The 24,458-nt window shown below is 42.5% G+C and overlaps 1 protein-coding gene across 2 annotated transcripts; it reads right to left on the bottom strand.

Moving 5' to 3' along the window:
- Positions 1 to 4,123: 4,123 nt before the first annotated feature.
- On the bottom strand, positions 4,124 to 23,761 carry LOC115155708 (neuroligin-4, X-linked). Of its 2 annotated transcripts, none has more exons than XM_029702604.1 (9): positions 23,287 to 23,761; positions 19,869 to 20,514; positions 19,576 to 19,728; positions 17,573 to 17,758; positions 17,155 to 17,435; positions 8,514 to 8,675; positions 7,991 to 8,352; positions 7,716 to 7,862; positions 4,124 to 6,760 (listed from the first exon to the last, which is right to left on the bottom strand). In XM_029702604.1, exons 2-9 carry the CDS (start codon positions 20,353 to 20,355, stop codon positions 5,941 to 5,943), a joined length of 2,598 nt encoding a protein of 865 aa, XP_029558464.1. In that variant the 5' UTR covers positions 20,356 to 20,514; positions 23,287 to 23,761; the 3' UTR covers positions 4,124 to 5,940. The 2 variants fall into 2 exon arrangements, with proteins under 2 accessions (XP_029558464.1, XP_029558465.1); XM_029702605.1 differs by having other exon boundaries at positions 17,155 to 17,420.
- Positions 23,762 to 24,458: the final 697 nt, after the last annotated feature.

Raw genomic sequence — 24,458 nt, 5'->3', positions numbered from 1 at the left:
TGTAATTCAGGCCCTGTGAGCTATTGTTCTTTGGATGTAGAGCGAATGCTTAATCACTTAAATCTCCAGCTTCACAGAGAGAGAGAGAGAGAGAGAGAGAGAGAGAGAGAGAGAGAGAGAGAGAGAGAGAGAGAGAGAGAGAGAGAGAGAGAGAGAGAGAGAGAGAGAGAGAGAGAGAGAGAGAGAGAGAGAGAGAGAGAGAGAGAGAGAGAGAGAGAGAGAGAGAGAGAGAGAGAGAGAGAGAGAGAGAGAGAGGACTTTTAAAGTCCCCACAAGGACAGTAAAACAAGAAAAAGTGGACATTTCCCATGAGGACAAAGGTTATTGTAAGCTTTGGTTAGGGCAAGAATTAGTGTTAGGTTAAAGGGTTAGGTTTATGGGTTAAGCTGGAAATACCTTTTAGGTCCCCACGAGGATCTAAAATGAACTATCAGGAATCAAGGTAAGACCCAAGTACAGACTGTGTGAAGTAACAATGTTTATTGTAACAACAGGGACAGGCAAACGACAGGCAGGGGTCGATAATCCAGAGTAGAGGCCAAGGTACAGGATGACAGGCAGGCACAGGTTCAGGTCAGGCAGAGGTCGGTAATCCAGAGTAGGAGCAAAGGTACAGAACGGCAGGCAGGCTCAGGGACAGGCAGAGTGGTCAGGCGGGCAGGGACAGGGTCAGGACAGGCAGGGGTCAAAACCAGGAGGACCAGAAAAGAGAGACCAGAAAAAGCAGGAGCTGAGACACAAAACGCTGGTTGACTTGAACAAACAAGACAAACTGGCCCAGACAGACAGAAAACACAGGTATAAATACCCAGAGGATAAGTGGGGAAGATGGGCGACACCTGGAGGGGATGGAGACAAGCACAAGGACAGGTGAAACAGATCAGGGCGTGACAAGAGCAAAACATGTGTGCATGTGTGCGTGTCTGTCCTGGGGACAGAAACAGTGGTTTTGTTTAAGAACATCAGGATTTTTTTTATCCCAGAAGACAGTAAACCTATGAGAGTACAGTAGATGCAGTGCCTTCAGAAACTATTCAGACCCCTTGATTTATTCCACATTTTGTTGTTTTACAGCCGGAATTCAAAATTGATTAAAAAAAAGTCTCACCTACACACAATACCCCATAATGACAAAGTGAAAACATGTTTTTTGAAATGTTTGTAAATGTATTGAAAATTTAATTCAGAAATATCTAATTTGCATAAGTATTCACACCCCTGAGTCAATACATGTTACAATCACCTTGAGCAACAGGTTTTCCTGTGCTTAATTCTATTCCAATTTTTTTTATCCTAAAAACTCCCTAGTCCTTGCCGAGAACAAGCACACAATATTATGCCACCACCACCATGCTTGAAAATATGAAGAGTGGTACTCAGTGATGTGTTGGATTTGCCCCAAACATAATGCTTTGTATTCAGGACATAAAGTTACATTTTACTTTAGTGCCTTTTTGGAAACAATATGCATCTTTTGGAATATTTGTATTCTGCACAGGCTTCCTTCTTTTCACTCTGTCATTTATGTTAGTATTGTAGAGTAACTATAATGTTGTTGATCCATCCTCAGTTTTCTCCTATCACAGCCATTAAACTCTGTAACTGTTCTAAAGTCACCATTGGCCTCATGGTGAAATCCCTGAGCGGTTTCCTTCCTCTCCGGCAACTGAGTTAAGAAATGTGCCTGCATCTTTGTAGTGACTGGGTGTATTGATTCACCATCCAAAGCATAATGAATAACTTCACCATGGTCAAAGGGATATACAATGTCTGCTTTTTAAATGTTTACACATCTACCAATAGGTGCCCTTCTTTGCGAGGCATTGGAAAACCTCCCTGGTCTTTGTGGTTGAATCTGTGTTTGAAATTCACTGCTCGACTGAGGGATCTTACAGATAATTGTATGTGTGGGGTACAGCGATGAGGTAGTCATTCAAAAATCATGTTAAACACTATTATTGCACACAGAGTGAGTCCATGCAACATATTATGTGACTTGTTCAGCAAATCTTCAGTCTTGAACTTCTTTTGGCTTGCCATAACAAAGTGGTTGAATAGTTATTGACTCAAGACATTTCAGCTTTTCATTTTTAATTATTTTGTAAATATTTCTAAAAACATAATTCCACTTTGACATGATGGGGTATTGTGTGTAGGCCAGTAACACAACATCTCAATTTAATCTATTTTAAATTCTGTCTGTAACACCAAAAAAATGGAAACAGTCAAGGAGTGTGAATTCTTTCTGAAGGCACTGTATATGAGAAGCATATAAATGGTAAAATACAGATATATTTTATTTAACAAAATGCAGCAGAAAGATCTCATACAGCAAAGACTCTTCCATCCGTTTACGCAGAAACTGAAAATAATTATAAAAAAGACATCTTCTAATCTAGCCTATAGTAGCATTTCAAATAAGATTCATCGTTTCAGATCCACTGTTGCAGCTTTCTTTAAATACAATACAGGATATGATATTATTAGGTTTACTTTTGTGGTTCAAAAAGCTCACAAATGCAGAATATGTGTCGGGACAGAATTCAATCGTAACGTTTTAGACTTCAGCATGATTGAATTCGGGTCTCAGGTCAACTGATCAGTTAAGTCTCTGGGTTAGAAGTCAGCGTTTCGGGTAAGGGGTCTAGGGTACGGGACTGAAATAAGGGTTCATAGACAGGTTGAGGTTAGGATGAGGGTCGAGGTTAGGATGTGGATCAGGGTTAGAGATCAGGGCCAGAGGTTACAGGTCAGGGATTAAGGCGCCCGCATGCTTCCAGAACAGTTCGGAACAGTTTGTACATATATTATGATGACATTTTGCGATGTTTTTGTTTGTTTTGGACTTCTGAAAGGGTTTTTCAACTGCTCAGGAACACTTCATTTTTTCACGAGGCAAGCCGGAGTTGGTAGCCGGAGTCTGGTATTCGGAGTCTGGTATTCGGAGTCTGGTAGCCGAAGTCTGGTAGCCAGAGTCGGTAGCCGGAGTCGGTAGCCGAAGTCTGGTAGCCGGAGTCGGTAGCCGAAGTCTGGTAGCCAGAGTCGGTAGCCGGAGTCGGTAGCCAAAGTCTACACCCCCTCGTCGGAATTGTTCAATGAAGTGCCTGTTGTCATTCAACTCGAGACGACTTGTTCTGGTGCAGATCTTTTCACTTGAGAAATACTGCACCAAACATCTTAGATGTAAAATTGCGCGACTTAGATCTCCTACAAACAGTACTATTGACGCTTTTTTTTTTAAACAAAGGTATTTTAAGGGATTATGCGAGCACCCTCATTCGAACTAAGCTGCATCAAAAATGATGTATGGACCATATTGGCAGCCATTTTGGATGTTCTCATTCATAATGTTTCATTTCCTGATGCACATTACTTCGTCTCCCAGAGTTCATCACTTCCACTCCCTCCGTGTCCTACACATGCAACACGGCAGACTGGATCGTTGTCTTAGTTGGGATGCACCCCCACAACAAATCCAGGTGTCATGGGGGTCATGGGGGTGGCGGGGTGAGAGCCAGGGGTCATGGGCAGAGACCTGGGAGTCATCAGGGGCACATCGTCAGGGGAGCGCCTCAGGGTTAGGGTGTAGTCTGGTGGACAGGTCAGTCGCAGGGTGTCCAGAGTGTTGTAGATGTCCTGTGTGTCCAGCATGTCAAGAGCCTCCAGCGTGTGGTGTATGTTGTGTGTGTCGTGTATCTCCAGGGTGTTGTGTTGATGCAGGGCCTCAGCCTCCAGCTGCTTCAGAAGCCCCTGTATGTGTGGGGTACAGCGATGAGGTAGTCATTCAAAAATCATGTTAAACACTATTATTGCACACAGAGTGAGTCCATGCAACATGTTATGTGACTTGTTCAGCAAATCTTCAGTCTTGAACTTCTTTTGGCTTGCCATAACAAAGGGGTTAAATAGTTATTGACTCAAGACATTTCAGCTTTTCATTTTTAATTATTTTGTAAACATTTCTAAAAACATAATTCCACTTTGACATGATGGGGTATTGTGTGTAGGCCAGTAACACAACATCTCAATTTAATCTATTTTAAATTCTGTCTGTAACACCAAAAAAATGGAAACAGTCAAGGGGTGTGAATTCTTTCTGAAGGCACTGTATATGAGAAGCATATAAATGGTAAAATACAGATATATTTTATTTAACAAAATGCAGCAGAAAGTTCTCATACAGCAAAGACTCTTCCATCCGTTTACGCAGAAACTGAAAATAATTATAAAAAAGACATCTTCTAATCTAGCCTATACTAGCATTTCAAATAAGATTCATTGTTTCAGATCCACTGTTTCAGCTTTATACAATACAGTATATGATATTATTTAGTTTACTTTTGTGGTTCAAAAAGCTCAAAAATGCAGAATATGTGTCGGGACAGAATTCAATCGTGACGTTTTAGACTTCAGCATGATTGAATTCGGGTCTCAGGTCAACTGATCAGTTAAGTCTCTGGGTTAGAAGTCAGCGTTTCGGGTAAGGGGTCTAAGGTATGGGACTGAAAGAAGGGTTCATAGACAGGTTGAGGTTAAGATGAGGGTCGAGGTTAGGATGTGGATCAGGGTTAGAGGTCAGGGTCAGGGGTTAAGGCGTCCACATGCTTCTGAAACAGTTCAGAACAGTTTGTGCATATATTATGACAACATTTTGCGAAGTTTTTGTTTGTTTTGGACTTTGGCAAGGGTTTTTTCAATTGTTCAGACACACAAAAAAAATTCGCGAGGCAAGCCGAAGTCTACGCCCCCTCGTCGGAGTTCTTCAAGGAAGTGCCTGTTGTCATTCAACTCGAAACAACTCGTTCTGATGCAGATTTTTTCACTTGAGAAATACTGCACCAAACATCTTAGTTAGATGTAAAATTGCGCGACTTAGGTCTCCTTGGAAAAAAAACCTTCAAAATTAATGAAAGATTTCTTGACTATTTTGGGGAAGTGGCTACGGCATCTCAAAATGGACAAACAGTACTATTGCCACTTATTTTTCATTTTTCAAACAAAGGTCTTTTAAGGGATTATGCGAGCACCCTCATTCGAACTAAAGCATGCTGACGCCTTTAGCTTAAGGACAAAGGTAAGGGACCATGACAGAGAGAGGGTCAAGAACAGACCCAGTTCCATGTCCAAGTACAAGCCTCGGCTCAGAGAAGAGGGTGGGCATAGATATAATCAGGGTTAGGATTAGGGTCAGGGTTAAGATGTCAGAAGTAAGCGTCAAATGACATCTTGTTCTGAGGACCTATACATTTATAATCAACTCAAATTAAAGCCTTAAATAACATATTTTGATGCGATAAAACAGTAAAATCTTTAAATCTTACAATCTTTTCTCCATAATGTTTACAAGTTATTTACATATTTGAACAGACTGCTGGTTGGTAGATGTGACCTTTGGACTGTTGAACTTGTTATTGTTGAACCCTTCAGAGGCCTTTGACCTAAAGGCCAGGAATAGAGTCTGAATCTTTCCCCGTCTGCCTGTTGTTCACTCTGTCTGTCGGTTCCTATCATTCAGACCACATCTATGGCCAGGCTGAGCACAGAGCTGCAGGGAACATTGATCCTCTGAAGGATTTCATTGCAATTGAAAAATTCTACATTCAAATTTCACTGGTTTTTCAAGTTTTTCCCAGAGTGGTTCAGTCAGTAGTCTGATCTGATCTGCACATCACAGAAGCCCCACTCCAGGGCAAGTCACATGGCAACACAGACCATTTTTGATGCAGCTTATAGACAAGCAATGTTTCCATGATGTATGGACCATATTGGCAGCCATTTTGGATGTTCCCATTTATAATGTTCCATTTACTGATGCACATTACTTCCCCTCCCAGAGTTCATCACTTCCACTCCCTCAGTGTTCTACACATGCAACACGGCAGACTGGATTGTCATCTTAGTTGGACTGGAGAAACTGTCCTGCTCCATCTCTGTCTGTGGTTATACGCGTGTGGTGGAGTGTGTGTGTGTGTTGGGGTGTGTGTGCGTGTGCGTATGGGGCAAGTGTGTGTTACTGTAAGGACTAAAGCCCTGCATGGGCTGCATCCCCACAACAGATCCAGGTGTCATGGGGGTCATTGGGGTGGTGGGGTGAGAGCCAGGGGTCATGGGCAGAGACCTGGGAGTCATCAGGGGCACATCGTCAGGGGAGCGTCTCAGGGTTAGGGTGTAGTCTGGTGGACAGGTCAGTCGCAGGGTGTCCAGAGTGTTGTAGATGTCCTGTGTGTCCAGCGTGTCAAGAGTCTCCAGCGTGTGGTGTATGTTGTGTGTGTCGTGTATCTCCAGGGTGTTGTGTTGATGCAGGGCCTCAGCCTCCAGCTGCTTCAGAAGCCCCTCCCCCTGCAGCTGGTGTGTGATATCAGCATTGATGATTTCATGGCGTGGAGGTGGGCGTGGCGGCCTGCGATGTTCCATCTTGCGCTTGTCTTTCTTGTAAAGCAGAGCAGCGAAGGCCAGGATGTTGAGGAAGAGGAGTGAGGCTCCCACTGCGATGGTAACGCTCAGCTCAGTGGAGTAGTCCTCCAAGACGGGGTGGGGGACCTGCAGCTCCTCCCCCTGCAGTGCCGGAGCCTGGGGCGTGGACGGGGGGTTGGGGTGGCGTGTGCTGCCCAAGCCCAGGCCTTTAGACAACCGCTTGGTGTAGGAGTGAGGAGTTGTGTCCTGGGGAGGGCTGTGGGTTGCAGAGGACACGTACTGCAGCAACTCGTTGATGTTGTGGAGGTGGGGAACCAGCTGCAGCCAGAACGCTGTCTTGGTGGCTCTGGAGGTGGAGAAAAGTTTTTGGGTTTGGTTTTGCAGCAGAATCATCATCCATAAAAAGAAAAACTATATTTCACAAGGAATCTGACAAAATATACACAATAACATAAGATAACATCATACATTATAAATTATAGTTATTATACATTAAACAGATAGAAGGGGAAAGTGGCAAGTGCTGCTAGCATGAAGTGCTAACATTGCAAAGTGGTTCATTATACATTATTTAACAAGATATGGCAGCAGCAAGAAAGGCAGGCAGGGGAACATCTACCTGTAGTGGTCTGTGATGATCTGATCTACCTGTAGTGGTCTGTAATGGTCTGTGATGATCTGATCTACCTGTAGTGGTCTGTGATTATCTGATGTACCTGTAGTGGTCTATAATGGTCTGTGATGATCTGATCTACCTGTAGTGGTCTGTAATGGTCTGTGATAATCTGATCTACCTGTAGTGGTCTATAATGGTCTGTGATGATCTGATCTACCTGTAGTGGTCTGTAATGGTCTGTGATAATCTGATCTACCTGTAGTGGTCTGTAATGGTCTGTGATAATTTGATCTACCTGTAGTGGTCTGTAATGGTCTGTGATAATCTGATCTACCTGTAGTGGTCTGTAATGGTCTGTGATAATCTGATCTACCTGTAGTGGTCTGTAATGGTCTGTGATAATTTGATCTACCTGTAGTGGTCTATAATGGTCTGTGATGATCTGATCTACCTGTAGTGGTCTGTAATGGTCTGTGATAATCTGATCTACCTGTAGTGGTCTGTAATGGTCTGTGATAATCTGATCTACCTGTAGTGGTCTGTAATGGTCTGTGATAATTTCATCTACCTGTAGTGGTCTGTAATGGTCTGTGATAATTGTATCTACCTGTAGCGGTCTATAATGGTCTGTGATTATTGTATCTACCTGTAGTGGTCTGTAATGGTCTGTGATTGTTGTATCTACCTGTAGTGGTCTCTGACACGTGGCTTCAGGCCGATGTGCAGGTAAAGCTGTTCTTTGGGGGTATACTTGGCCCAGGCCACCTCCTCAAAGCGGTTGGGTTTGGTGTGGATGAACTTGGTGTCCTGGGGCACTGGCTGGTTAGGATCTCTGAGACAGAGAAGAAAAAAACAGTCAGGAAAAGTTATCTTAAAGGTTAATCATGGTTACTTTACCATTCATTAGGGGAAAGTAAGAGATGTTTCTTAGCGAAAGAGTTATACAAGACAATATCTCACCCTGTCTTGGCGAAGTTGGTCCAGTATGTCATGACCACGGCGCTGAGCATCACGTCATTTTTAGAGAAGTTACAGTTGAAGAGGTCTGTGGGTCCAATCAGCGGCAGACCGAACACATACGGCACCTCATCTCCGTGGGCGGAGTCAGCCCAGGTGGGCGACACGTCACTCTGACAGTGGTGGTAGAAGGAGTAGAAGTATGTTGGCGATCCATACTGGGCGTGGAGGTCTGCTGTGGCCACCGCCGGCGCCACCCACTGGTGATCAGTGAACAGAGCGACTAGCGTCTTCCGCCGGGTTTCAGAGTTCTCCCGGTCGGCCCAGTCTGTGTACATGAACTTAATGCTCTCTCTCAATGTGTCCTACCGCAAGGATAAAAAAATACCTTGTCAATAAAGCACATGGGAGCATAGATGGATTGCAGTATGCAGAGTCTATTTTTACTTTTTGCTGAACATATTCTTTGCCCTCCAGCAACTGAATAGAAGCACTGGATGTGGATAGACATTTTCCTGCAGCCTACCTTCCCCTCTGGGTAGCCGTAGAGACTGTCCACGAAGTCTGACACAGCAAAGTCAAAATCGTCGCCGGAGACGCCATCCTCACCATTGACCATCCCGTCAACGAACTTAAGCCCCTCCCCCTGGTTCACACCCAGCATGATGTCATAGTTGAGGAACTCCCCCTGTGTGTGAAGAACAGGGTTGTCAATAACAATATTATGCAATATTATGCGCAACAGAACATTGTACTGTCTACACTCGGTTTGTTGTTTATATTAAAACATTTTCATTAAATCGATTTTAATCCGAACTAAGTTTTGTTGCTAAGGATTCGACGACGTGGTTAGCCTTTACGGCTGGGACTGCAAGTTTCTGTTCCTTTTTTTGCGTGGATTCCGCAAGTGCTAGCTGGCTGTACTACAGACACCTGTCGTCGTCATGGGAAAGACTCATTGTTATCTTTTCGTAAAACAACTGGTTGCAGTAAAGAGCCAATCTGGATACTAAGGAGATCCTGAGGGAAATTGACGAGTACCAACAGCTTTACGCTATGGAGGAACAACATACTCCTTCATGGAAAGATCCGACCACCTCACAAAATAACTTTAACCAGAAAAAAAGAAAAAGAAATTCATCTACAGACACGGACGATTTACTTACCATTGAGGTAGAGTCTAGTGCTCTGGCTGGAATCCATGCAACACTGGAAAAGTTGTGTGAGGAGGGAGCAGGGCTGAGGGGGAGTTTGGAGTTCAGCCAGATGAAATTCTCACACTCCAAAGAGAAAACAAGACACTCACAGCCAAGGTAAAAATCCACGATTCCAACATGGATTGTCTACTTAGGGAAAACCGGGTGATGAAGGAGTCGCAAGTAGACATACAAAGTCGTAGCATGCATGAGAATCAATTTTTTTCTGGGATTCCTGAGGACGCATCCAATAATCCAGAGGGCGTGATCAGAAAATGTATGCAATCCGCCTTGAAACTTCCTACAGAGACTGTAAACAAGATGGCTTTCCACCGAGTACACAGACTTGGAGCTCGGAGAGACAAGACCAAGAGTCCCCGACCGATCGTCGCAAAATTTGAACACTACCAACAAAAGGAGCTGATCAAAAGCAGGGGAAGGGAGCTTAAAGGGACCAAATTCAATCTCAATGACCAATTTCCAAGGGAGATAAACGAACGTCGTAAGAGACTGTACCCGGTACGAAGACAACAAAGGGAGGATGGTAGGCGTGCCTTTATCATTGTGGACAAAGTCTTTATAGATGGACAGCTATTCCGAGACAGCTCCATAACACCGTGGCTGTACTAAATTCTACAGGGTCTTCAGGTTACGAAAAAAAAGAAGGTAAGGAAACTGTAAAAATATCAGAACATTATGAAGTGGATATGAACACACACATACTCAATTACATGCTTGCTTACACATACGGACTTATACATACACACACACACCTGATCTCGCTCTCTTCTCACTCTCTTTCTCTCTTTTCTCTTCTCTTCTCTCCCTCTATTGTCGAGAACTGTTTTATAATTTAATGTATTTATTGTTTGTCTATCTTTTTATGTATTTGTCTGCATGTTTATATATGTTTATAACAAGCAAGGGGAAGATATCAGAATAGGGGCATTGGGGAATAATAACATATTGTATGGAATACATTTGTACTGTAGTGAAGCCATCTCTAGAGTAACGCAAGGTCTCTTTCATGATCATGTGAAACGTCAATTGCTATGGAAATGCTGGGATGTGTTTTTCAATGATGTTAAAGGTAGTTATGATGCAAATATGATGGTGATATGATATGGATTACAATTATCATCATGAATATTAAGGCTATACGCACTACATGTTACACCCATAGACAACCATGAAATTGGCAGTTATTATTTATTTGGGCATCACACATTATAGTCTTACTCTTATACAGACATCGTACACACTCTCACTATATCACATCCAATATCATACACATCAACCTACTCAGATTTTCTACACACATAATATCTTGTCACAATTTTCTAACATCTGTGGCATTGGCTCACAGGCAAACAGGCAAGGGAATAAAACAAATATTGCTAGAACCTATTTCTTGAATTCTAAATATCAGACATTTGAAAGCTCTAGTTTTGACCTTTATAATACCTCTGATGGCAGTAACTTTACAAGCACTAATTATGGTCAATTTCGACTGAGAATAGTATCTAGATATGGTAAGGGGTGAAATAAGTATAGCCAGTTATAACTGTAATGGTTTAGCAGATTATAAAAAAAGAAGATCAGTCTTTACATGGCTAAAAGAAAAGGAATATACAGTGGGGCAAAAAAGTATTTAGTCAGCCACCAATTGTGCAAGTTCTCCCACTTAAAAAGATGAGAGAGGCCTGTAATTTTCATCATAGGTACACTTCAACTATGACAGACAAAATGAAAAATCACATTGTAGGATTTTTAATGAATTTATTTGCAAATTATGGTGGAAAATAAGTATTTGGTCAATAACAAAAGTTTATCTCAATACTTTGTTTTATACCCTTTGTTGGCAATGACACAGGTCAAACGTTTTCTGTAAGTCTTCACAAGGTTTTCACACACTGTTGCTGGTATTTTGGCCCATTCCTCCATGCAGATCTCCTCTAGAGCAGTGATGTTTTGGGGCTGTCGCTGGGCAACACGGACTTTCAACTCCCTCCAAAGATTTTCTATGGGGTTGAGATCTGGAGACTGGCTAGGTCACTCCAGGACCTTGAAATGCTTCTTACGAAGCCACTCCTTCGTTGCCCGGGCGGTGTGTTTGGGATCATTGTCATGCTGAAAGACCCAGCCACGTTTCATCTTCAATGCCCTTGCTGATGGAAGGAGGTTTTCACTCAAAATCTCACGATACATGGCCCCATTCATTCTTTCCTTTACATGGATCAGTCGTCCTGGTCCCTTTGCAGAAAAACAGCCCCAAAGCATGATGTTTCCACCCCCATGCTTCACAGTAGGTATGGTGTTCTTTGGATGCAACTCAGCATTCTTTGTCCTCCAAACACGACGAGTTGAGTTTTTACCAAAAAGTTATATTTTGGTTTCATCTGACCATATGACATTCTCCCAATCCTCTTCTGGATCATCCAAATGCTCTCTAGCAAACTTCAGACGGGCCTGGACATGTACTGGCTTAAGCAGGGGGACACGTCTGGCACTGCAGGATTTGAGTCCCTGGCGGCGTAGTGTGTTACTGATGGTAGGCTTTGTTACTTTGGTCCCAGCTCTCTGCAGGTCATTCACTAGGTCCCCCCGTGTGCTTCTGGGATTTTTGCTCACCGTTCTTGTGATCATTTTGACCCCACGGGGTGAGATCTTGCGTGGAGCCCCAGATCGAGGGAGATTATCAGTGGTCTTGTATGTCTTCCATTTCCTAATAATTGCTCCCACAGTTGATTTCTTCAAACCAAGCTGCTTACCTTTTGCAGATTCAGTCTTCCCAGTCTGGTGCAGGTCTACAATTTTGTTTCTGGTGTCCTTTGACAGCTCTTTGGTCTTGGCCATAGTGAAGTTTGGAGTGTGACTGTTTGAGGTTGTGGACAGGTGTCTTTTATACTGATAACAAGTTCAAACAGGTGCCATTAATACAGGTAACGAGTGGAGGACAGAGGAGCCTCTTAAAGAAGAAGTTACAGGTCTGTGAGAGCCAGAAATCTTGCTTGTTTGTAGGTGACCAAATACTTATTTTCCACCATAATTTGCAAATAAGTTCATTAAAAATCCTGCAATGTGATTTTCTGGATTTTTTTTCTCATTTTGTCTGTCATAGTTGACGTGTACCTATGATGAAAATTACAGGCCTCTCTCATCTTTTTAAGTGGGAGAACTTGCACAATTGGTGGCTGACTAAATACTTTTTTGCCCCACTGTAACATATACTGTTTACAGGAAACTCACTCTACATCCTTAGATGAAGTTGCATGGAAAAAGGAATGGGGTGGTGAAATAATTTTCTGTCATGGACAAAGGAACTCAAAAGGTGTGATGATATTAATTAACAAAAATTTCGATCTGAATGTGCAAATAGTCAGGAATGATTCGCAAGTGGACGAAAGTGGACAAAAAAAGAGATTTGGCTCATTAATCTATATGGTCCAAATCAGGATGATCCACACTTCTTCGAAAACATTTATACCAATTTATTGAACATACAGGTAACAAATGATCTAATCATTATGATAGGAGACTATAACACAGTGTTAAGTACCTCAATGGACCGTAAAGGTAATCACTCTACAAACTATCATCACCGTGCCTTTAAGGAAATCACAAATATTATGGACACATTAGAAATAGTGGATATTTGGAGACTAAAAATCCCAGACCTAGTGAGCTATACATGGAGGAGACTTAATCAAGCTAGTCGTCTTGACTACTTTCTTGTCTCTTTCTCTCTTGCATCAAAGGTTAAAAAAAATGTAATAGGAGACAGAATGCAATCGGATCATCATCTAATTGGCATTCACATAACTTTTATAGGTTTTCCACGTGGATGGGGATATTGGAAATGTAATCAAAGTTTACTGGAGAACAACTTATTTTTAACAAAGACAAAATCATTTATAACCAAATTTTTCCAGTATAATATAGGTTCAGCAAATCCCCTTATTGTTTGGGATACCTTTAAATGTACCTTCAGGGGTCATTCAATTTAATATTCATCAATAATAAAAAAGCAGTTTCTGGCTAAAGAGACAAGACTAACAAGGGAAATCCATGAACTAATAGTACAGGTAGATAGCAATAAAAACGATACTACAGAGATAGAAAATAAGTTAGAGGAAAAACTAAAATAACTTGAGGAACTTATTCAAGAACGATCTAATGTAATCTATTACAAAAATAAAGCAAACTGGATGGAATATGGAGAAAATTGGACAAAATTCTTCCTGAATCTCCAATAGAGGAACACTAACAAAAATAATTTGCAGAAACTCTTTACTGAAGACTTAGGCATCTATGATTCTCCGAATTATATTTTAAAAGAGGAAGCTAATTATTTTAGGCAGATGTTCTCTTTTCAGTCTCATCTTTTCCCACTGAATGAAGATTATGGTAAGGAATTCTTTCCAAATAATATAAGAAATGGAAAATTAACAAATGTACAGAAAGATCAGTGTGAAGGCCAAATTACAGAGAAATAACTTTTTGAGGCTATTAATTCCTTTTAGTCTGGAAAATCCCCAGGGCTTGATGACATACCGGTAGAGGTATATCAAGTATTTTTTGATATACTAAAAGCTCCATTGTTTGATTGTTTTAACTACTCCTATAGAAATGGTAGTCTGTCAGGTACTCAGCAGAAAGGTCTGATTTTTCTATTATTAAAACAAGACCCAGATGGCAGATATAAAGACCCAGTCTATCTAAAAAACTGGAGGCCCCTTACACTTCAATGTTGTAATGCAAAAATACTAGCAAAATGCATAGCACTCAGAATTAAAAACAGTTTTACCAGGTATTGTTCATCCTGATCAGACAGGTTTTTTACATGGACGATACATTGGAGATAATATATGACAACTACTAGAAATAATAGAACATCATGAAACATATAAGAAGCCAGGAATAGTATTTATAGTGGATTTTGAAAAAGCATTTGATAAAGTAGGACTGTATTTTATTTATAAATGCCTAGATTTTTTCAATTTCAGTAATTCTCTTATAAAATGGGTTAAAATAATGTATAGCAACCCCAGGTGTAAAATAGTAAATAACGGCTACTTCTCAGAGAGTTTTGAATTGTCAAGAGGAGTTAAACAAGGGTGTCCGCTGTCACCATGTCTATTCGTTATGGCCATCGAAATGCTAGCTATTAAAAGCAGATCCAATAACAACATTAGAGGATTAGAAATCCAAGACTTAAAAACAAAGGTGTCCATGTAAGCTGATGACTCAAGTTTTATATTAAGTCCGCAAGCTAGATCCCTGCAATGTCTCATTGAAGATCAAGATCACTTTTCTGTACTCTCTGGACTAAAACCTAATTATGACAAGTGTATAATATTACGTAGTGGACCCTTAAAAAATACAACTTTTACATTACCCTGCAGTTTACCTTTAAAATGGCCTGATGGTGAAGTAGACATACTCGGTATTCATATCACAAAATATATAAATAAACTCTCCAAAATGAATTTCAATAGAAAACTTGTAAAAATAGACAAGCTCCTGCAACCATGGAGAGGTAAATACCTGTCTATTTATGGAAGAATTTCCCTGATGAACTCCTTAGTCATATCTCAGTTTACTCACTTACTTATGGCGCTGCCTACTCCTGATGATTCATTTTTCAAATCAAAGATTTTGCTTTATCTGGGATGCTAAACCAGATAAAATAAAACGTGCCTATCTATATAATGAATATGAATTGGGTGGGTTGAGATTATAAAATATAAAAGCACTAAACCTCTCTCTAAAAGCTTCACTCAAAAGTTCATTAATTCAAAAGTTTTATTTGAACCCTAAATGGTTCTCAAGTAGATTACTAAGAAAAGCTCATCCATTGTTTAAAAATTGCCTTTTTGCCTTTGTGCAGATTGCCATGTCTTATTTTCGATTAATTGAAAATTATACTTTTTTCAAAGTATCTCTCTTTTTCAAACAAGCATTGCAGAGCTGGCTACAATTTCAATTTCACCCCCCTGAAAAGATAGAACAAATATTACAACAAATATTATGGCTGAACTCAAATGTGCTGGTTGATAAAATAACTGTATTTATGAGAAAGATGTTTGAAAAGGGTATTTGTTCTTAAATGAAATTGTAAATTGGAATTGTACAGTTATGTCCTTCATGGAGTTATCAGAATTGTACGGAAAGGTCTGCTCAATCCAAGAGTACAGCCAATTGATTACAGCATTGCCCCAAAAATGGAGGAGGCGGGTGGCTGCGGGAGGAGGTAGGGAACTGGTCTGTCTGCCCAATATAAAGGATCAAAACTGGCAAAAGAATAAAAATAGCAAAAATAGGAAAGTATACCAGTTTCATTTGAGGACCAGGATGTTGACAACTGTGCAATACAGATTGCAAAATAGTTGGGAAGAGATTTTTGATGTACCGATTATATATATATAAAACAACACAAGATTCAAGACTTTGTGCTTTTCAGCTAAAATTATTGTATAGAATTCTTGCCACCAACAAAATGTTGAATATTATATTTCGGGCATAAAATCATCGAAGCTCTGCAGATTTTGTTGTGAGGATACAGAATCAATAGACCATTTATTTTGGTATTGCCCTCAGGTAGCCTGTTTATGGGCTCAGGTTCAGGAATAGGTGAAAATGCATAGCATTGATCTAAAATTGACCCTAGAAATAGTACTGTTAGGAGATCTGGAGAGACCAGGTCAGTCAATTACTAATATACTAATACTCTTAGTAAAAGTATTTATCTTCAACTCGCAATCTGTGGATTGTATTCGATTAGATAGATTGAAATTGTCGTTAAACATCACAGCATAGTTGAAAGATATGTGTTGTGTAGAAACCTGAAGTGGGTGGCCAGCAGAGATAGATGGGATGGGCTGAGGGAAGCTGAAGGTTGGTATGTGGAATTGGAGACAAGTGGGAGGGGAGTTGCTGTGTGAGAGATAGAATGATGGTCAAAGATGAAAGTTAAAAGGCTGATGCTGTGCAGGTGTGTGTACACATGCATATACACACACTCTCATTCAAATAAACACATACAAGAACACACACATAAATGTAATAGTGCCAGACATGCACACAAACATATACAGTTGGCATTGCTGTTATGATTTTAGTTGCCCTTGATGTCCTTTGTTTTAATTATATATATATATTTTTTGCATTGTTGTTTGCTGTTTTCTTCAGTTTTTTCCTTTTTTCTCTTTAGTTCATTCTCTTGGTTGTTGGTGCATTGGGGGGTTCTTGGGGGTGGGAAATGGAATTCATTGTATTTTTTATTTTTCTTCCTGGGGGGGACTGTGGGAGGGGTCTCGAATGGTTGAGGGACAGCTATTGGGGACTTTTTTGGCCTAGTGGTAGATCGGACAATGTGCCCTTGAGCAGGGCATTGACCCTGGATGCTTCTGTGTGTCGCTCTGAATGGGAATCTGTTGGATGACTGGTATGATGTAGTTGTTGAGTGGCTTCACTGCAAGTATATTGTATGTCTTCGAATATTCAATAAATAAATAAAAAATATATATATATATATTATGTATCCTTAACCCTCATCTCAGAACCCAAAATGAAATCTTGCCAAAACAAATAAACCATATAACTTGTAATACATGTATAATCTACACTGTAATATACAAAACATTAAAAACACCTTCTCTTTACAAGACATAGACTGACCAGGTGAATCCAGGTGACAGCTATGATCCCTTATTAATGTCACGTGTTAAATCCACTTCAATCAGTGTAGATGTGTATGAGTGCTGTTCAAAGGGAGAATGGGCAAGACAAAAGATTTAAGTGCCTTTGAACATGGTATGGTAGTAGGTGCCAGGCGGTTTGTGTCAAGAACTGCAACTCTGCTCAACAGTTTCCTGTGTGTATCAAGATGCAACTCAGTATTAGGAAGGTGTTCTTAATGTTTGGTATACACAGTGTATATAAACCATAGAGTGTTTTATGTTTTCTCACCTGCTCCATGAGTATCTGGGGGTCATCAGGGATGACATCACCGTCGATGACAGGTCCGAAGGCGGTGTGGTATTTAGCTGGGGTGATGTTCTGTTCCAGCAGCTCCTGGTAGGTCTTCCCCTGCAGGCAGGCAATCAGCTCTGATGAGTCCTCCAGGCTGCAGCCCACTTTGTCCCCCAGCAGCCTTGCATACTTCCCTGGCTGGTAGTTGACCGCCCAGCTGGACAGGGCTGTCCCACTCTGGATGATCGCCTTCTGGAACAGATCTGATAAACAGCATGCTGACAGAGGTTAGAGGTCAGAGGTTATAGGTCAGGCATTGGAGGTGACTCTTTGAGAAGTGTGACCAGGCTGACAGAAGTTAAGAGGTCAAGGGTAAGGGTTCAGAGGTTGGGTTCAGGGGTTAGAGGTTACTTACCCTCAGAGTAGTGGGACAGAGTTAGCAGGCTGACACAGGAGGCTCCAGCCCCGGAGCCAAACACAGTGACTCTGTCTGGGTCTCCGCTGAATGCAGCAATGTTCTCCTTCACCCAGCGCAGAGCCTGGATCTGGTCCAACAGACCATAGTTGCCTTTAGCTGCCTGGTCACCCGTACTGAGGAAACCTGAAGAAATAACACATAAAAAATACACACAAATATAAAAGGAAAGTCTAGTAAATATCAAGAGTAAAATTATATTTAAAAATAACACATCAAACAGAAATATCTTATTTAAAAATACTTTTCATCAAAGATATGAACAGCAGGATGTAAATATGGGCTAGGAACTAAAGGGAAACACTACTTCAAAAGGAAACACTAGGTTTGATTCCTTACAATTCTGGGACTACATGTAGTCGGCTCACTGGGGATTGGCTACTACGGCAGATACTTATAAATCTCTCATTAATGATTTTAATAAATCAATAATAACAATTATTACAGTATGCTGTTACAACCTAAGCCTAACGCTAACCCAGTATGTGGCTGCAGTTGTTAAGCCTTACTGTAGACAATATTCATTGTCTTAACACAAGAAAAATCTTGGTGAGATTGACAGACATGTTTTGCAGTGTAGCCAAACCCTGAGGACTCAGTGACTAATGATGTCATGTGACCGTGGCTCACCACCAGTCAGACCTGGGGTAGACCTGGGACACCAGAACATCTGCGTGTCACTGAACACATGCACAGACGCAGACGCAAAATGAGTGTGTCACTAATTCACACACCACACTAGGGACATGAGTGTGTCACTAACAGACATATAAAGGATGAGCTGAAGCGTGTGGGTGTCACTGAGGGCTGTGCCACAAGATACATGTGACCTTAAATGATCATGTCAGATCACTTCAACCCTTCTCTCCCCCCTTCCTCTTCCTCTTCCCTTTTCCTCCTCCTCCCCTCCCCCTCTTTTCCTCCTCCTCCACTCCCCTCTATTCCTCCTCCTCCCCTCCCCCTCTTTTCCTCCTCCTCCACTCCCCTCTATTCCTCCTCCTCCCCTCCCCCTCTTTTCCTCCTCCTCCACTCCCCTCTATTCCTCCTCCTCCCCTCCCCCTCTTTTCCTCCTCCACTCCTCTTTTCCTCCTCCTCCACTCCTCTTTTCCTCCTCCTCCCCTCCCCCTCTTTTCCTCCTCCTCCCCTCCCCCTCTTTTCCTCCTCCACTCCCCTCTTTTCCTCCTCCTCCACTCCTCTTTTCCTCCTCCTCCCCTCCCCCTCTTTTCCTCCTCCTCCACTCCTCTTTTCCTCCTCCTTCCCTCCCCCTCTTTTCCTCCTCCTCCACTCCTCTTTTCCTCCTCCTCCCCTCCCCCTCTTTTCCTCCTCCTCCACTCCTCTTTTCCTCCTCCTTCCCTCCCCCTCTTTTCCTCCTCCACTCCCCTCTTTTCCTCTTCCTCCTATCCCCTTTTCCTGCAACACTCCCCTCTTTTCCTCCTCCTCCCCTCCCCTCTTTTCCTCCTCCTCCACTCCCTCACTCCCTCTTTCAGTTTATACTTTCCTCCCCCCTCCTCTCTCACCCTTCCCTCACCCTCTCTCCCATTCCCTTCACCTCCTTGCCTCTCACCCTGCCTCTCTCCTCTCATCCTTCTCTCATAAGCTTAATTGAACTCCACCTACTGTGAGCCATAAACACAGATCTGATGGCTCCCCTCTAACCAGGCGTATACACACACACACACACACACACACACACACACACACACACACACACACACACACACACACACACACACACACACACACACACACACACACACACACAAGAGATGAATCTGGCTGTGTACAGGCTGCTAGCTTCCCAGTGGCAACACAGAAATGTGACATTTCAACCAGTGAGAGAGTAACAGAAAGGTGATTAGGCGGAATTTAACGATGATGTTGATGACAACGACGTGATGATGGTGATGATGATGACGACAATGATGATGATGAAGGTGACTAACCCAGTACTCCCAGTCTGTAGTTGATTGTGATGACGATGACGTTTCCATAGCTAGCCAGGACACTGCCGTCCATCATGCTGCCGCTCCCCTCTGAGTAGGAACCTCCGTGGACGTACACCATCACTGGCCGCAGACTGCCCTCATCATGGATGTCTGGGAACACACACACAAGCCATATTTTCAGGGCGCTAAACAGCTCTTGCAGATAGCAAAGAAATATGTGGGTGCATGCATAATATAAGTTGAGGTAGATGCAGTGCATGTGTGTGTGTGTGTTTGTGCATACTACATACCTTCCTCAGTAGGGACGTATATATTGAGGTAGAGGCAGTCTTCACTCTGCTGTGCCAGGTATGCGCTGGCTATGTCCAGGTTGGCAGAGTACCAGAGAGGTAACATCTCTGTCAGCAGGCTGTGTTCCTCTACAGGCTGGGGGCAAACAGGGGAGAACTGGGTGGCGTTTCTCACCCCCGGCCAGGACAGGGGGGGCTCAGGGGGCTGGAAGCGTCTCTCCCCGGTGGGGGGGCGGGCGTAGGGGACCCCCAGGTACTGGACCACAGGGCCCAGCAGGTCAGAGGGCATGGGGGTCAACTGACCCCTCAGTCTGCCCTGGGACGTGGTGATGACTGACTGGCTAGCAGCAGGGGGGAGGGACAGGATAAGGGAGAGGAGAGGGGGGAGGATGCCCCTCAGTTTGGACAGGGACAGGAGCATGGAGAGGACACACAGTAGAGAGGAGGGGAGAAAGAGGAGAGGGGTGGGGGGAGATGGGGGAGACATGTGGGAGGGACGGTGGGAGCGTTGGTGTTCGGATTAGATCAGGACTCCGACTCTGAGTCTAGCACACACTCAAACAGCGATGGTCTCAGAATATGTCTTTCTCCTCCCTGGGTCAGCCACTCACCTCCCAGTTCTCTCCGCACAGTCACACTGCTCTGCCTGGAGGGAGGGAGAGAGACAGAGACAGACAAAGATGGAAAGACAGACCTTGAATTATATATACAGTTGAAGTCGGAAGTCTACATACACCTTAGCCAAATACATTTAAACTCAGTTTTTCACAATTTCTCACATTTAATCCTATAAAAAATTCCTTGTTTTAGGTCAGTTAGGATCACCACTTTATTTTAAGAATGTGAAATGTCAGAATAATAGTAGAGAGAATGATTTATTTCAGCTTTTATTTCTTTCTTCACATTCCCAGTGGGTCAGATGTTTACATAAACTCAATTAGTATTTGGTAGCATTGCCTTTAAATTGTTTAACTTGGGTCAAATGTTTGGGTAGCCTTCCACAAGCTTCCCACAATACGTGGGGTGAATTTTAGCCCATTCCTCCTGACAGAGCTGGTGTAACTGAGTCAGGTTTGTAGGCCTCCTTGCTCATTTCTGCCCACAAATTTTCTATAGGATAGAAGTCAGGGCTTTGTGAAGGCCACTCCAATACCTTGACTTTGTTGTCCTTAAGCCATTTTGCCATAACTTTGGAAGTATGCTTCGGGTCATTGTCCATTTGGAAGACCCATTTGCGACCAATCTTTAACTTCCTGACTGAGGTCTTGAGATGTTGCTTCAATATATCCACATAATTTTCCATCCTCATGATGCCATCTATTTTGTGAAGTGCACCACTCCCTCCTGCAGCAAAGCACCCCCACAACATGATGCTGCCACCCCCGTGCTTCACTGTTGGGATGGTGTTCTTCGGCTTGCAAGCCTCCCCCTTTTTCCTCCAAACATAAAGATGGTCACTATGGCCAAACAGTTCTATTTTTGTTTCATCAGACAAGAGGACATTTCTCCAAAAAGTACGATCTTTGTCCCCATTTGCAGTTGCAAATCGTAGTCTGGCTTTTTTATGGCAGTTTTGGAGCAGTGGCTTCTTCCTTGCTGAGCGGCCTTTCAGGTTATGTCGATATAGGACTCGTTTTACTGTGGATATAGATACCTTTGTACCTGTTTCCTCCAGCATCTTCACAGGGTCCTTTGCTGTTGTTCTGGGATTGATTTGCACTTTTTGCACCAAAGTACGTTCATCTCTAGGAGACGGAACGCGTCTCCTTCCTGAGGGGTATGACAGCTGCGCGGTCCCATGGTGTTTATACTTGCGTACTATTGTTTGTACAGATGAACGTGGTTCCTTCAGGCATTTGGAAATTGCTCCCAAGGATGAACCAGACTTGTGAAGGTCTACAATGTTTTTTCTGAGGTCTTGGCTTATTTCTTTAGATTTTTCCATGATGTCAAGCAAAGAGGCACTGAGTTTGAAGGTAGGCCTTGAAATACATCCACAGGTACACCTCCAATTTACTCAAATGAAGTCAATTAGCCTATCAGAAGCTTCTAAAGCCATGACATCATTTTCTGGAATTTTCCAAGCTGTTCAAAGGCACAGTCAACTTAGTGTATGTAAACTTCTGACCCACTGGATTTGTGATGCAGTGAATTATAAGTGAAATAATCTGTCTGTAAACAATTGTTGGAAAAATGACTTGTGTCATGCACAAAGTAGATGTCCTAACCCAATTGCCAAAACTATAGTTTGTTAACAAGACATTTGTGGAGTGGTTGAAAAACTAGTTTTAATGACTCCAACCTAAGTGTATGTAAACTTCCGACTTCAACTGTACATTGAGACTCCTCTTAGCATGTGGGCTGAACTGGGCAAATTCTTTCTTCTACTGCCAGTTGAAAAAAAATGCATGCAAGTTTTGACACAGCCCATCGTGCAAATAAAGGCAGACTGTTAAGTATAGATATGAAGACCTAATTAGAAAAACATCACTGGCCAGAGAGAACAAGCTGTACAACCTTTCAGGGTGCAGAATGATAGAAACTGACATGCTCTCCTCTCATGCCCCAACTACAGAGTAAGTGAGAGTAATCTTGGTAGCATTTTACATTGGACTTCAGGCTACAGCACAGAATAAACTGGTAATAACATGGCAATAGCATGGTGTAATTATGTTATTGTTTCAGAGGAATAATCTTTTCTGCCTACATTCAAAATCAACATGCCAACAATCTTAGAGCTGGCAGCATAGTATGTGACAACAACCTGTCATGAATTAAGGTGGGAAAAACAGATATAAAATACCCCAATGTTACTCGTTAGCTACTTCCTCATTGTTATTATTGGTTTCTAAATCTCAGCCCTTGCTATTAAATTCACCCCCCCCCCCCCACGTGCATTAAACATTTTAGGACAAGTCATTTTTCTTATTGTATTGGTCTTTCCATTCATGACAATACATGTCATTTGAATTGAATTGATTTTAGGGGGGGTAATATTTGTGTACCACATATAACATCTAAATGTATCTCTTAGCTGTGACTGGTAGGCCTACTGCAGCTGCAACGTCCTATGTCTGGGCCTGTATCAGCTGCATATGGCTGAATATTTTAATCAGAGCCCATTCCTCTCCATTCGCTGCAGTGACACCCCCCAGGTGCTACAGTGGCCATGACACAGGTTGTGCAGCTTAGATCATGACGCTTTGAATCCGGACATATCTAAAGAAAGCAACCTTATCCATCTGCTATCCAGCTATATTATCTATCTACAGCTTTTAGTGAAATACATTTTATAGCGGGTTTTAGTCACAACATTTTCACTGTGATACGCAACATCCGATGAATAGTAATGAGTGTTGTAGCCTACAGGACACCAAACACACACACACAGAAGAACAGGGTGATAAATGAGACTCACCGACACACACGTCATAGCTCCATTGGTCTGTTCATGTGGCTGCTGCGGTAAAAATGTCCGCTGGCAGAGCATTTCATCCTTCACCGGAAAGAAAAGAGAAGAAGGAGAGAGAGGACAGAAGAGCGGTGAGAGAAATCCCGGGACCGTGTGTCACTGGACTGCAGAGCCTCGTGCGCCAGCGACGTGCCTGGGGTAAATTCCGCCGTGAGCTCCCGGGAATAGCCTATGTATTTATTGTCCGAACCCTGCAACAACTGAATACGGTACTAGACGTGGTTATTGTTAATGAATAACAAAAACACGATGTTCACATCTCCCTCTCCCTTCCCCTCTCTGTCTTTCTTTCTCTGTCTCTCCCTCTCAAAAGATGCTAATGGAAAGTGTTGAATTGAGCCTGCAGCCAATAGATTCCTGCACCCTCATCAGCTTGGGCACACACACACACACACACACACACACACACACACACACACACACACACACACACACACACACACACACACACACACACACACACACACAAACACACACACACACACACACACACACACACACACAGGACAGGCTATCAGTAATCACAGCACAGCTCATCTTAGCTTCTGGATCGAAGTTGGGAGAACTGTGTCTCAGGCAAGATGGAACATAAATGGGATGGGATAACTTCATAATACCTTTCTTCTATTTGATACAAAAAAGATAAAGCAGCCTTTGCCAAAACCACACATTTTCTCGATAGCAGCACCATGATAAAATACATACTGTATGAATGTTGTTTTTTAAATCACACAAACAGCTTCATGACAAACAACCTTCAAAAAAACAATCAAATTACTGAGTCACAAGATAACATCACATTAGTGTGTTCTGTCTCCACCAATGTCTGTGTTCTTTCCTGGGGCCATTCCAGCTGGACTGTGTGACACATGACTCACCCAATTACCTCAAATCCTTAGCCCTCAATGTCAGCTCAGTTTAACCCTAACTGTAACCACTGATGCCACACAACAAAGACGATTCGCCCTTTGCCACCCCAAAGTGGATATGTGAAATGGCCCATGGAGGTATTTTCGGGTCCAAAAAGTTGGACCTGGACCCGAGGACAAACAGAACCGGACCAGAATGGACCTGATAATTTAAGAAAAAGGGGGACCCAGACCTGAACGGACCCGAGA

The sequence above is a fragment of the Salmo trutta genome, chromosome 20 (assembly GCF_901001165.1).
Source record: "Salmo trutta chromosome 20, fSalTru1.1, whole genome shotgun sequence".
NCBI lineage: Eukaryota > Metazoa > Chordata > Actinopteri > Salmoniformes > Salmonidae > Salmo > Salmo trutta.
This window is presented reverse-complemented; position numbering and strand designations above follow the sequence as displayed.